General features: G+C 57.1%; 1 protein-coding gene across 1 annotated transcript in view; it reads right to left on the reverse strand.

Annotated features, from left to right (window-relative positions):
• The window catches only part of LOC148092349 (uncharacterized), an 83,212-nt gene extending 71,186 nt beyond the window's left edge, over nt 1-12,026 (reverse strand). Inside the window, exon 1 of the mRNA XM_087820812.1 lies at nt 11,935-12,026. Within this exon, the coding sequence (XP_087676938.1) occupies nt 11,935-12,004 (70 nt within the window). The 5' untranslated portion in view covers nt 12,005-12,026. The remainder of the gene's footprint in view (nt 1-11,934) is intronic.
• Between the last annotated feature and the right edge of the window lie 406 nt (nt 12,027-12,432).

A 12,432-nucleotide genomic window follows, 5' to 3' on the forward strand; every position in this document is an offset into this window, starting at 1 on the left:
GAAGCTGGGGGCGAGGGGCTGTTGGTGGAAGTTTTCCCGAGCAACACTTCTCTCCGTTTGGAAGGCGGCAAACCCCTGAACTCCAGCTACACCCGCGGAGGTCTCAGGAAATGACAAAGATGCTGTGGTCCCGAGGGCGAACTTACTCACTGCGTCCCCTCTTTCCCGACACTTGCAAGGGCGGGAGCAGCCTGTTCTGGGAAAGTCGCCGAGATGGGGACAGCACCTGCCTCTCCACATGGACGGAGGCAGCTCTGAGTCCGTCCGTGAGCGGCGTGGGCCATGGGGCACATGGCAGGAGCCAGTGGGGATGGTGGGAAGACGACCCGAATGGGTCTAAGGAGAAAGAACCTCTCCATGAGAAATAGGGTAGAAAGCAGACTAGGGGGTGACGAATAGATGTGTCCTGGGCAGGGATCCTCAGTCGGTGAGGTGGCCCCGGGGGCAGGGGAGGTGTAGGGGCACGGAGGAGTCTAGAGCAGGGATGACACTTCGATGGCAAAGGTCAGTCCCAGCGGTGGACAGTGCAGGCGTTTCCTCTCCGCAAACTGCACTGTTCCCCCAAATTCATGGTCCCTGAAAAGCCAGCCCCACGCTCATTTGTTACTTTTCGGCTCAGGACAGTCTAGCATCCAGCGCAGGACTGGGCGCATGAATTTACTGCTGTTATTGATATAAATAGCGCCCAATTATTAGCGCCACACATCGCTTCATTTCATCATAGCCCCTGCTCTGTTGGGCAGTTACGCAATCCCCATTTTACAGATGGGGAAACTGAGGCTCAGGAGGATGGTGCGAGAGCTCCGCTATTTGCGCCCAGCTCACTCTCCTCTCCTCTCCACCGGTTCTGTGCTTGGGAGGCCAACCTGCAAGGGCATCCAATTGGGTTTGGTCAATGAGTGGCACCAGCAAGAGACTCAGCAACAGGAGAAGAGTAAAGCTGGGATATTTCTCCCTCCAGTTCCCCGCCAGGACCCCAAGAGTTGGCTGCATCCCTGTCTCCAGAGCCAGTCCTGTCAGGCAGCTTTCTGCACAGCCCTCTTCCCGGTCTAAGGGGGTTAACAGCTCCCCACTGTCCCTTTCCCCAAGGGGCTGCACCATCCCCTAAACCCCACGCGAACACCCCTCTAATTAGCCCTCCTCCAGACTCTGCAGTTGAGTTCTGTGTTTCTTGTTGGCACCCGGTTGACATGGAGGGAAGTAAAAAAAGCTGACAAAGTCACAGAGCTAAAGAACAGCTGTGCTGACCCTTAAACCCGACTCCTTCTGCGTCCGAAAGCCATGTGGGTCCATCTGAACTGGGGCTTCTCCAAGGTGGACATTCACGCCCGCCACCGCCACCGCCAGGCTGCATCCACAAGCTACCTGCTCCACTGTGTACTTAACATTGCTCTTTAGCGCTGCTCACTTTTTACTCAAATAAGCCATTTTTTTTAAAAGAGAGAATTTCAGTCCCTGCCCCAAATGGCAAACCAGTCTCACTTGCCTGAAACAGAGGGTGACTGAAAAAGAATTACTACGAAAACATAACACTGTTGTTAAAAGTCTTGCTCCCTCTGGCTGGTGGAAGCCTTGTTGCCCCCGACCTACAGGGTTTGTTTTGTGTGTGTTTTTGGGAAAGAGATTAGCAAGTGGCAGAGGGTGTGAAGGAAATGACGGCATCAGCCGAGGCTTTCTCCTTGGCACAGCTACAAGGGCGGGACCAGCGAGAAGTGGGACGAGGCCCTCCCTCTCTGTGAGTCCGTCATTTACTGCCAGTGGGCAGCCCCACCTAAAGAGGACCATTGCCCTGGGCCCACGCTGTCCAGCAGAACTTTCTGCAACGGTGGGAATGCCCTGTCTACACCTGCGCTGTCCGACACAGGAGCCACCGGCCACGGGTGCCGGCTGAGCCCCTGAAACGTGGCTGATGTGACTGAAGAGCTACATTCTGTTTAATTCAGTTCAGTAAAAGCTGGGCCACTTTGCTTAGTTTTAACGTGAACGCCAGTCATCGCCAACGGCCATGTACTGAACAGCACAGCCCTAGACTGTAAGCCCTGTGAGGGCGAGAACCTACCTGTTCATTCTCTGAATGTCTGGAACAACACAGTGCCTGACCCCCCAGGAGCACTCAATTAATGTGTGCTGCACCGATGAATGAATCAGGGAATGAATGACTGACTGAATGAATGATACTGCTTCCTGCAATAAGACTGCTCTCTCTGCAACTCCGACTGTCCCGGGAACCACTAACTCTTCCCCATCAGGGTTGCCTTTGCCCTGCACCAGGCCCCTCAGTCAGCGACGGGCCTAGGAATTTACCGCCCAACGATGCCTCTTCCCTCCAAGCTGAGCTCCAGCCCCCTTCTCTGCTGCCCAGTGAACAAAGAAGTCTCTGTGATGCCGTTGCCGTCCCAGTCCTCCACCTCTCTCCCTCCTCCCCCATCTGGGACCGTAGGTGCCGAGCGACAATTAGCAACTTATCACTTGCTTCTGTGGAACCAGGCACCTGGCCTTGGGTTATTGTGTAACCTGAATATCCACTTGACAAAAACCTGCGCTGGAGCCGCGAACACCAGCTCTCAATGCGGATGCCACCCACCCTCTGGCCACACAGGCCTCTGTCTGCACCCTGAGCCCCTGCACGCCCCCGCCCCGCCCAGAGCCATGCCAGGGCCACCTGTGATGGACGCCTTCCTCCGGGGTGGCATTAGGGAGAGGGGAGGAAGAGATGGCGCTGGGGAGAGAATGGAGGCGCCAAGGATTGGTGACAAACAACCCCAGCGGAGGAACGCAAGTGCCTCTGCAGAAAGAGAAACAAAAGGGCAAAGGGAACAGCTTGGCAAAGGAACAAAAAAACCCAGTGGCTCAGCTGCTTCTCTCCCTGGCGACTCCCAAGCTGCTCCTATGATTTATGAGCTGGGGGGTCACTCCCCGCTGGAGTTCCGCCAAGATCCCCACCCAAGTCTGGGAAACATTGATGCTCCCTGGTGCAAGGCTCTTAGGGTGGTGGGTGTGCCCAACTGAGCCCAGGGATGGGCCCCAGGACCTCCAGGGAGAAGGCGGTCCCCCACATCATGCTCAGGGTGTGTGCCAAGAGAAGAGTCACTCACTCCTCTCTCCAGCCTCAGTTTTCTCAGCTTTCAAATGGGGGGAAGGAGATAGAGCAGATACTCTCTCAGTTCCCTTCTGGCCCTGATGCTGTGATTTCAAGGCTTTGGACTGGTTTCATGCTCCACGTGGGAAACCTACAACTCACGCCCTCCTCCTGGGCACTGGGACTTGTAAACACTTCTCCTTCACACCTGGGGCCTCTGCCACATGCTGGGGAGCCGACCTTCATTGTAGCAGCAGCAGCCACTTTTCCACACCTACTAGGCAGCCTGCGTGCAAACCCCTCGGACCACATGGCTCACTCTCCCTGCAGCCCCCACCCACCAGGCCACCAGAACAGCCGCACGTCCAGTGAGAGAAATCAGGGCTGAAAGCAACAAAGAGGTTATCTGAGTTCACATGCTGGACAAGGGGTGGAGATGGGATCTGAACCCTGGTCAGACTCCAGAGCCCATGTCCACTGGAGATCTAGAAGCTTCTCCCCAGGAGGCCCCCTCCTCCCATCGCTTTTGGTTCAGACCCGAGGTACATATTCCACCTGCAGCAGGCCCATTCCAGGCCATGTAAGCTTGGTGGGGCCTGGGCCAGGACCTGGTTTTCCCTCCTTACCAGGTGTGGACACTGGGAGAGGTGGGCAGTCTCCAAATGATGCCTTTTCTTCCTTGATGCCACTGTTTCTTTGGGAACCCCAGAGCAATCATTTATAACCCAGCGGAGGTTCCAACGAGTTTCCAGCTTCAGGTGGCCCAGAAAAGCCAAATTAATCTTCCTAGAGCCCTGCTCTGGGAATGTCACTCCTCTCTCTTCAACTGCTCCCTGTAGCCCTGGGCTCAAATCCAGACTCCGTGCCCTGGCACGTGGGCCTCTGCCAACGCCAGCCTCATTCCCAGCTCCTCATGAACACCTTATGCTCAGGTGAGGACAGGTGCCTCACTGCCTCCCAAGCCTCACCCAGGCAGCTTTCTGGTCCCCTCCTCCAGGCCTCTGTGCATGCTGTTCCCCCACCTGCGACTCTCTCCTTACTTGTCAAGATCATTTCAATCCCTCAGAGCCTTCTTGATATCCCTGTATTGGCCATTTATGATACATGATCTTTTATTGTTCTCAAATGAGTCTGTCTGTGTGGGGTGGCCAACAACCGGAAACTCCCTGAGGGAGGTCTCTGCTGGTCCAGAACAAGGCTAGCCAGCTGCTCCATTAATGAAAGTGACTGGTTCCCTGACTTGGCTACAACATCAGCTCCCAGGAGATAGAGAGGAAGTGGGAGCCGGCTCAGCCTTTCAGAGAGACTGCACGGTTAGCTGACTCCATTCTGGGGGTCGGGAGGAAGGGAGGGACTGATGACCAAGGGACAGTTACATGCCAGGTGCTTTCACATTGCATCTCACCACACCCTCTATCTTCAAAAGACCAAGAAACCATGACATGGAGAGGTAATGACTTGCCCAAGTACATTCTGCCGGGAAGTGGCCATGCTAGGATTTGAACCGAGTTCAGATGGAAACCACAGTGCATTAACAACAGGGGCAGAGACAGTGATTGAAGAAGGATGGTTGTGCCCAGTGGTGTGCTGGTAAATGTTTAATAACCAGCTCTGGGGTGGGAGGAGTCCTGATCCCTGGTGTTTGCTGATTTCCATGGTGTAAATACTCCCACCCTGGTCAGTTTCAAGCTACCTAACAGGATCAACTCAGAGTAGGGAAGAGATGTGCCAATCACTGCCTGGGTGTGAATCCAGCTCTGTCCCTCAACAGGGGGGCCTTAGGCAACTCACCCAAGCTCTCTAAGCTTCACCTGCCTTCTGGAAAGCAGGGAGAATATTATCTCCCAAGTGGGAATTTCTGGGAGGATTTTTTATAATATCGTGTGGCTCAGGGCCTGGCACATAGTAGACGTTGGGTGCATGTCTTTTCCTTCTCTCCCTCTCTTCCTTCCTTTCTTCCCCATACCCTGCCCCTATCACTAATCAAGGACAGTTCCTTCCCCCACCAAGGAGAACTCAGAAGGAAGAGGAAGCCCTTTGGTGTTCCCACCACCTTGTATAGCTGGCTCATCCCCCAGATGCCAGCTGTGATGCCAATGTGAGTAATGGTGGGCAGAGCTGGGCATGAACACCTTCTCACACTGGGAAGGACTTCCAGAGGTGACTGAGCAGGGCCATGAAACAGGCCCAGGCTGAGAGTCTGGACCAAATCTCAGGCTAAGGGAGATCTCATTCATTCATTCATTCATTCATTCATTCATTCATTCATTCATTCATTTAATAAACACATCTTGAAGATCCGCTCAGACCCAGAACCCACGCCAGGGCCGGGGGTGCCTTAAGCCTTTTCATAACTTTTCTGTAGAAAGCCATGTAGCCAGCCCTCTTCTAAACCAGGACGCACATGTCTAAAGGCCAAAGGTGGTTTATTCATTCAAACAACCAGCCTCTACTGAGCACCCATCATGTGTTTCATGGGGAAGATTCGATAGCCGACCCGGAGAGCATCCCTGTCTTCAGGGAGCTTCTAGTCTACTAAGGTGGGGTTGGGAGGTTCACGGTGATACTGGCTCCACCCCTGAATTTCACTGGGAGAAACAACTTGGGTCTTGGACTGCACTGGGTGGGGGGTGGGGGACAGCAATGCCTCAGGCCTCCGGGAAAGGCAGGGAGCAGGTAATGGGACCGGTCACCACCAGCCAGAGGGCCATGAATCATCCTCCAGGAGTTACCTACAGTGGCTAACCGGCAATTCTAAGGCTCATCACACCTAGACAGGGTGCCGAGTGGGGTGCCTCTCTTGTAAGTAGTGGAAATCATTCTGGACAATTCAAGTCAAAAAAGGAACTGGTGGAACAGGACAAGCTGAAGCCCTTGGCCTTGGGAGGACACATGCCACTTGAGCTGGAGCAGCTCTGGCATAATTGTGGATAATGCTGGTGACCCTCATCAGAGCTAAGAGCTCGGCATGTAATGATTTGTTCAATCCTGTTAGCACCCTGGGAGGTAGGTCCCATCATTATTTCTCAGGAAACCAGCATTTGGGGGCCTTCAGGAGCAAGGGGGACTCTCCAGTGATTCTGTCTTCCTGACACTCTACTTAATATTCAGATTCCAGGGAGAGTGTGTCTGATGGGCTCATCTTGAGGTGTGTTACCTGACTGTGTCACCTACAAAGGTGGTGTGCAATTGGGGGTGGCAGTTGCAAATTTCCCAAAGCAAATCTGGTGTGCTGCCAGGAGATGTAGGAATGGCTGGGGGCCAAGCCAAAAACCAGATTCTTTTCCTGGGTGTCACAATGTCCATTTCCACTCCTTTGGGCAGCTACTCTGTACACCTCCAGCTCCGTACACACTGTATTTATTTGCTCCATCCATGGAATTGTGGGCAGTAGGACTTGGTGATCATGGGCCCCTGCGGCTACTGGACCCACCAAATGTGTAAAGTGAGTTCCAGGAAATCATCTCTCTGGTTCATTCCCAAGAACCTCATCCTGGAGACAGATCCCTTTTAGGAAGTGATGTCATGTGTTTCACCGCCACCACCATCTATCACTCAAAACGGAAGGCTCTGCATCCTCTTGCAAATGGTAGAGGCTGCTTCATTCCCCCTTGCAAATGATGAAAAATCACTAGTTTCTCCTCTCCTCCAGGAGCAGCAGTGTCTCCGGATTGCTTCAGACCTGGGTCTGAAACTCCCAGTTCTTCCACTTAAAAAAAGATCCAGAGCCTCATTCATTACTTATGAAAGAAAAGAGAAGAAAGGGAGAGAGAGAGAAAGATCCTGGGCTTCTTGTCCTCACTTGCAAAACGTAGCTCCTAATGCTGCCTCATGGATGGTTGAGGGCCTTTGATGCCTAACGAGCTCTCACAGGTGCACCGTGAAGGGCAGCCATCGGCAGGCTCACCCCTCCCTCCCAGCCCCCTCTGCGTTGGGGGGGGGGGGCAGCCTTGAGTCGGGCTGGGCCCACCGGGCATGGTCCTGCCTCTGGCTCTTTGCTCACACACGTTTCTCTCCCTGTATTAATGCCCTCTTTTTACTTCAAGGTCTAAATTTCTCCCTCCTCTCTGAAGCATCCCCTTAACACCCCAAGTAATCACTCTTCCCCCAAGAACGTCCTATAGGGGACATCAGTTCACTTGGTATCTAAGCAGGTATCAACCGATTTCCACCTGGGCTGTCACTGATCTTTCCAGGACCATGCCCAAGCTGTCACCCCCCCTGGGCTAAGGATCCTGGCCTTAGGTCTTTCTCTTCTCAGATGCGTCCTACCCACAGCAGATGCCCATTCATTCTCCTGATGGTGACGAGGGCTTTCAGGGACACCCGCTCTCCCATCTGTGCAGACGAACACGCTGGATAATTCTATCTCAACGAGGATTGGGGAAGGACTGAAATGTCCAGACAGGGGATTGGATACACCGCAACTGCCCACGTGGCTGGAGCCGAGGAAGGCACTGAGGGCCACTCTCAGCAGGGGACAGCAGAGCACAGAGGGAAAGGCTCAGACGGCCCTATGTCTAAATCTTTGCTCACCACTTACTGGCTGGGTGGCCTTGGAGAAGTCACTTAGCCTCTCTGAGCCTCAGTTTCTTCATCTGCAAAATGAGGCTAATTTTACCTCTCAGCGTGGTTGACAAGAACCAAAAGCACATGGCACAATGCCTGACATATAGTGAGCGCTCAGTGAGGATGGAAGATATAGCCCCCTCCTCCCTATAAGACTTAACTTTCCACTAGGCCATAAGCACCATAAAGGCAGGGACCCTCCCACCATGGTCAGGGCTGTTTCCAACGCTTAGCACAACGCCTCACACACAATCAGTATACAATATTCATTGGGTGCATGAATAAATGAATTTCAAGGGGACTGAGGATGTAGCAGAGGTGGGCAGGGTGGCAAGCCGGGCTAGACACCTACATGGATCCCAGGCAACCCAGTTAACAGAACTAACCAGCCTCCTCTTTGTTCAGCTCTTTGTCTGGCCTCTGCCTTTGAAGTCACAGGCTGCTTACCCAGGAACCTGAGCAAGTCGCTTAGACTCCTCCACCTCCACCCCCCACCACCCCGCCCCTGAACTGCAGTATAGGTTAAGTGTACATGAGACAGATGCTCTGAAAAGCCGGGTAGCCAGGCCAATCTAAGGCATCACTGGCACCTTGTGTGCTCCTGCCCGCATGCCCTGCCCAAGGAATTCTCTGCAGCCTAAGAGAGGGATCACTGGAAGGAAAGAGGGAGCCTGCGGTGGACCAGGTGGGAGCTGGAAGGAGCCAGTACTCCTGTATCAAAAAAAATCTTAAAACTAAACCTTACTTTCCTAACCTGTGAAAAGGGAAGCTTAAACCCATCTCGCAGCGTGCGTGAGGACCGTGAGGCAGCCAGCATGTGCTGGACACACTGCAGCTGATCCACATAATCATGGCCATTGAAATCACAAAACCCGGCTACGATAAGACAGGAGCAAGCTTCGATTGTTAAAGACTTGTGGAAGGATTGTTAGATGCAGGGTCTCATCACTGCATGGACCAGGGACGCTCTCCTTTTGTGCCTATGATCTTGCCTATAGCATTAGGATTTGGGGGGGGGGGGGGTGATAATCAGTTCCTACTTTAAGAAGATACTCCTGCTAAAAACAACAACAAATAGAACTTTCTGAACCACTAAAGTAAGTGATCTTGGAGGTGGCTTCCAGCTCTGCACTTAAAAAGGAAACCCTAGTTCAACATCTCAGGCAAAACTCCAGTTTGCATCTGGGGTGGGAAGGGAGTGGAGCTTAGGCCTGGAGGTGGGGCCAATCTGGGGGAGCAGGAGAGGAGCAGCCTGCGCCAGGCAGGCCCCTTAACAGAGCTGCCTAGGGCTCAGAAGGAGCCCTGCAGTGCAGAGCCCCGCCCCAAGCCGGGTGTGGGTTGGGGGTTGGGAGGGAGGGTAAATATATATAGTGTTCACACCAGCCATAGCCTACACAGCCCCCGCAGTCTCAGTGTTGCGGCTGCTTCGGCCCAGCCAAGCTAGCCACCCGCACCCAACCCACCGGCTGACCCTTGGTTGTGGAGAGAACTGGCAGGGCCTCCGGCTGGGGCCTTTGGCTCCACCTAACTCAGCCTGACTACCCTTCCTGGAGGATTTCCCAGGGCCAATGAGGCAGGTGGGAGATCCATTCTCCTGCCCCGACTCCCAATGCCGGGTGCCCTCCCCCTCCCCAGGGCCACTGCACGGGCGCGCACGTGCAGGGCTGCCTTCCCAGAAGTGCCAGTTGAAAACGCCATTTAGGCGCTCCTGGGTGACCTGGGAGACCTGAGAAGGGTGGGTTTCTGCTCTGGAGTCAGATACTGAGGAACGGGGAGCCAAGGGTAGGAACTTCCCGCCCAGCCAGTGCTGTGCGCAGAGGACTCCTTTCCAACCCAAAGGCCCACCTCTCCAAAGATGAGCGCCTTTGCCCTGCAACCTAACGGGGCAGAACAGGCCGGGGCGCGCCGGCCATGCCCCTCCCCAGTATGACCTCCATGGCCCCCCACTGAGCAAGCCTGCTTCTGAATGCTTGCTCTAGATTCCACCCACCCGGCCCCCCGCAGCAGCGCCCCGCAGGTGGGCCGGCAGAGACCAATGCCAGGTGCGCGGCTTAGCCGCATACAGGAAGGGCGCCCTCCTGCGGCAAGCCGGCCTCTTGCATCTTTCACGCACCCTGCTTGTACCCCCGCCCCCTCGTGGGCACCGACTTGGAAAGGGGAGGGAGGGGCCCACTCCCCACCCACGCGCAGTCTTGTCTCCCCCTGCGGAGAAGAGACAGCTCCCTCCGGGACCCCCGCCCGCGCCCCAGGCACGGAAAGTTTCGGGTCCGAGATCCGGGTGGGCGCTTTTCCTTCACTCTGAGCGGCGGGAGCTCAGAGGCCACGTCGGCGCCCCAAGCCCAGCTGCGCTCATCCCCGGAGGCCAGGACCCCCCGCCTCCCGCAGCCTGCAGAGGCTGGCAAGGGGGCTCCAGGACGCCGGGTCGGCTTTCGGAAGCTCGGGAGCCCGAAAATCGCGGCTCGCTCGTTCCCGGGAAAGCTCGCAGGGTGGGGTTCTGATGGAACGGGTTTCGCACCAAAGCCTCTCTCACCGCTAGCGGCCATCCCCTCTCCGGCTGCGTCTCCCTGTTCTGAGTATTCCGGGGAGGGGTGCTCCTCTCCTGCCCCCCACTCCCAGCCCCTGCTCCCTGCAACGTCCAGGTGAGGGCTCCAGTGCCTTTCAACAATCCCGGTGCCCTCGGTAGCGCTGGCACCCGGACAACCGCCTGTCCCCACCCCTCCTCTCCATATAACCTTTCCCTCTAGAGGCGTCCGAGGGAGGGAGCCCTCGCCCCAAAGTTGGGGGTAGATCTTGATCCACTTTGAGAAGTCTATTGCTCCAAGGATAAGGGGACCAAGTACAGGGCTGGCCTGCCTTCTGGGTTATGCCATTCTCTCCCCCTTTTTTGCCAGCATGACCACCATTCAGGCTCGAATTCTGCAGCTCCTCCCTTCCGCAGACCCAGCATTCTGCAAGGACCTCGGAGTAGACACGGGTGGGGTTATTTTAGGGGGTGCCTCTTCCTGGCAGGCACTCTCAGAGCCGGGTTAGGCACCACCCCTTAGGGCAAGGCATAAGGCAGGGGACAGAGTTGACCCCCTCCCCCATCACCCAGCTGGACTGGGGGGTGAGACCCTACTGGTCACAATGGCTACTTTTTGGCACCCCACGTCCCTTCCCCTCTCCACAGCGGGACTAAGCTGTAATTCTAGACGGGCTGGTTCTGGGCACCCAGGTTTGACACTAGGCTTAGGGAGCATCGAGGACGGGGACCCTCCAGTCCCATCGCCTGTGGCTCTTCGCCAGTCCCGCCTCGGTCCTGCTGGGCTGGTAGCCAATGCGTGGGTTCACTGACCGAAAAGGTGCCGGAGTCGCCAGGTTCGACTCCCGCAGCACTTAAGACCCACCAGCCGGTGGCGCCGGGCTGGAGGCACCAAGGGAGCTGCAAACCCCAAACCCTGGAGCTAGGGAACCTGGGATCGCTGCTCTGGGAACCCCTGGGTCCAGCGGGTTCAGCCTCGCTGGGACCCAGTCCATTCGGGACACACACACACTGCTCACACCTCCTCGCCCGCTCCACCCGTCCATACCTCCCTCTCCCGGCTGGAACCACTCACTCCACCGCACCACACACACTCTGGTCCCACAAAGCAACACAACCCCAGGCGCCCGCACCTCCACACTCCTGCCCAAGTGTCACATTCTCACCTGCTAGGCACGCATGCTCCCCCCCCCCAAATAGTCATTGCTGTCACACACCCCTCAAGAGACCCGCACAATTGGGACACGCGTGAAACGCCACACCTCACATATTCACCCACGCTTTAACATGCTCACACATACAATGACACAAGCTTACACACTTCACACCCTCGCGGAGAAGCTGGCACCCGCTCACAGCCCCAAGCACCCTCGCTCACACTCACACACACACCTTCTCCGTGTAACTGGCACAGACACTCAAACACCCCTCCAGACACTCGCTCACTCTCACACCATCACATACACTCACATCTCTCAATGCACTCCAGCACACTCTTCACACACAGCTCCTGCCCGGGCACCCTCACACACGGACGCAACAAAGGCACACGCTCTTACACACACACACACACACCCTGGCTCAGACCCAGAGCGCGCGCTCCGCAGGAGACATTCTTCCTCCCTCGCCAAGCCGACCAGTTCCACAGACACCCCCCCCACACCCCCCCGCCCCCGCGCCACGCCGAGACCGGTGCTCGGACCCCGAGCCCTCCCCGGCGGCCCGGCCCCGCGCGCGTCCCCAGCCCGGGCGCCCGCGCACTCACCGCGCGCCAGGTCCAGGATCGCGGCGAGCAGCAGGCTCACGCAGCCGCGGAGGCGCCGGGCGGCTCGCATGTTGCCCGGGGGCTGGCGGCGTCGGCGGGGCGGCGGCGGTGGCGGAGGCGGCGGGGCGGGCAGGTCCCCTCGCCATGGGCTCAGGCGCGCTCCTGCCTCGGGCCGCCGGCCGAGACGGTAGCGGACCGCGCGGGGCGCCGCGGGGGCGCCCCCATGCCGCCGCGGCCCGGCCGCCCAGGCGCCCGGCTCGGCTGGACTGGGCTCGGGCTCGGGCTCGGGCTCAGCGGGGCGCCGCGACCCCCGCGCTCCGAGCGTCCCCGGGCGCGCAGCTGCCGCCGGCTGCCGGCTCCTGGACTGCGAGCGGCACCCACCACCGCCGGGAGTCGGAGCCGCGGCGGCGCTGGAGTTTGGAGCCAAACCGCGCTCTCTCCGCCTCGCGTCCGCCTCTCCCGGCTGCGCGAGCGCCCCCCTCCCGGCGCCCGCCCGCC

Source organism: Miniopterus natalensis, chromosome 9, assembly GCF_054644295.1.
Source record: "Miniopterus natalensis isolate mMinNat1 chromosome 9, mMinNat1.hap1, whole genome shotgun sequence".
Taxonomy (NCBI): domain Eukaryota; kingdom Metazoa; phylum Chordata; class Mammalia; order Chiroptera; family Miniopteridae; genus Miniopterus; species Miniopterus natalensis.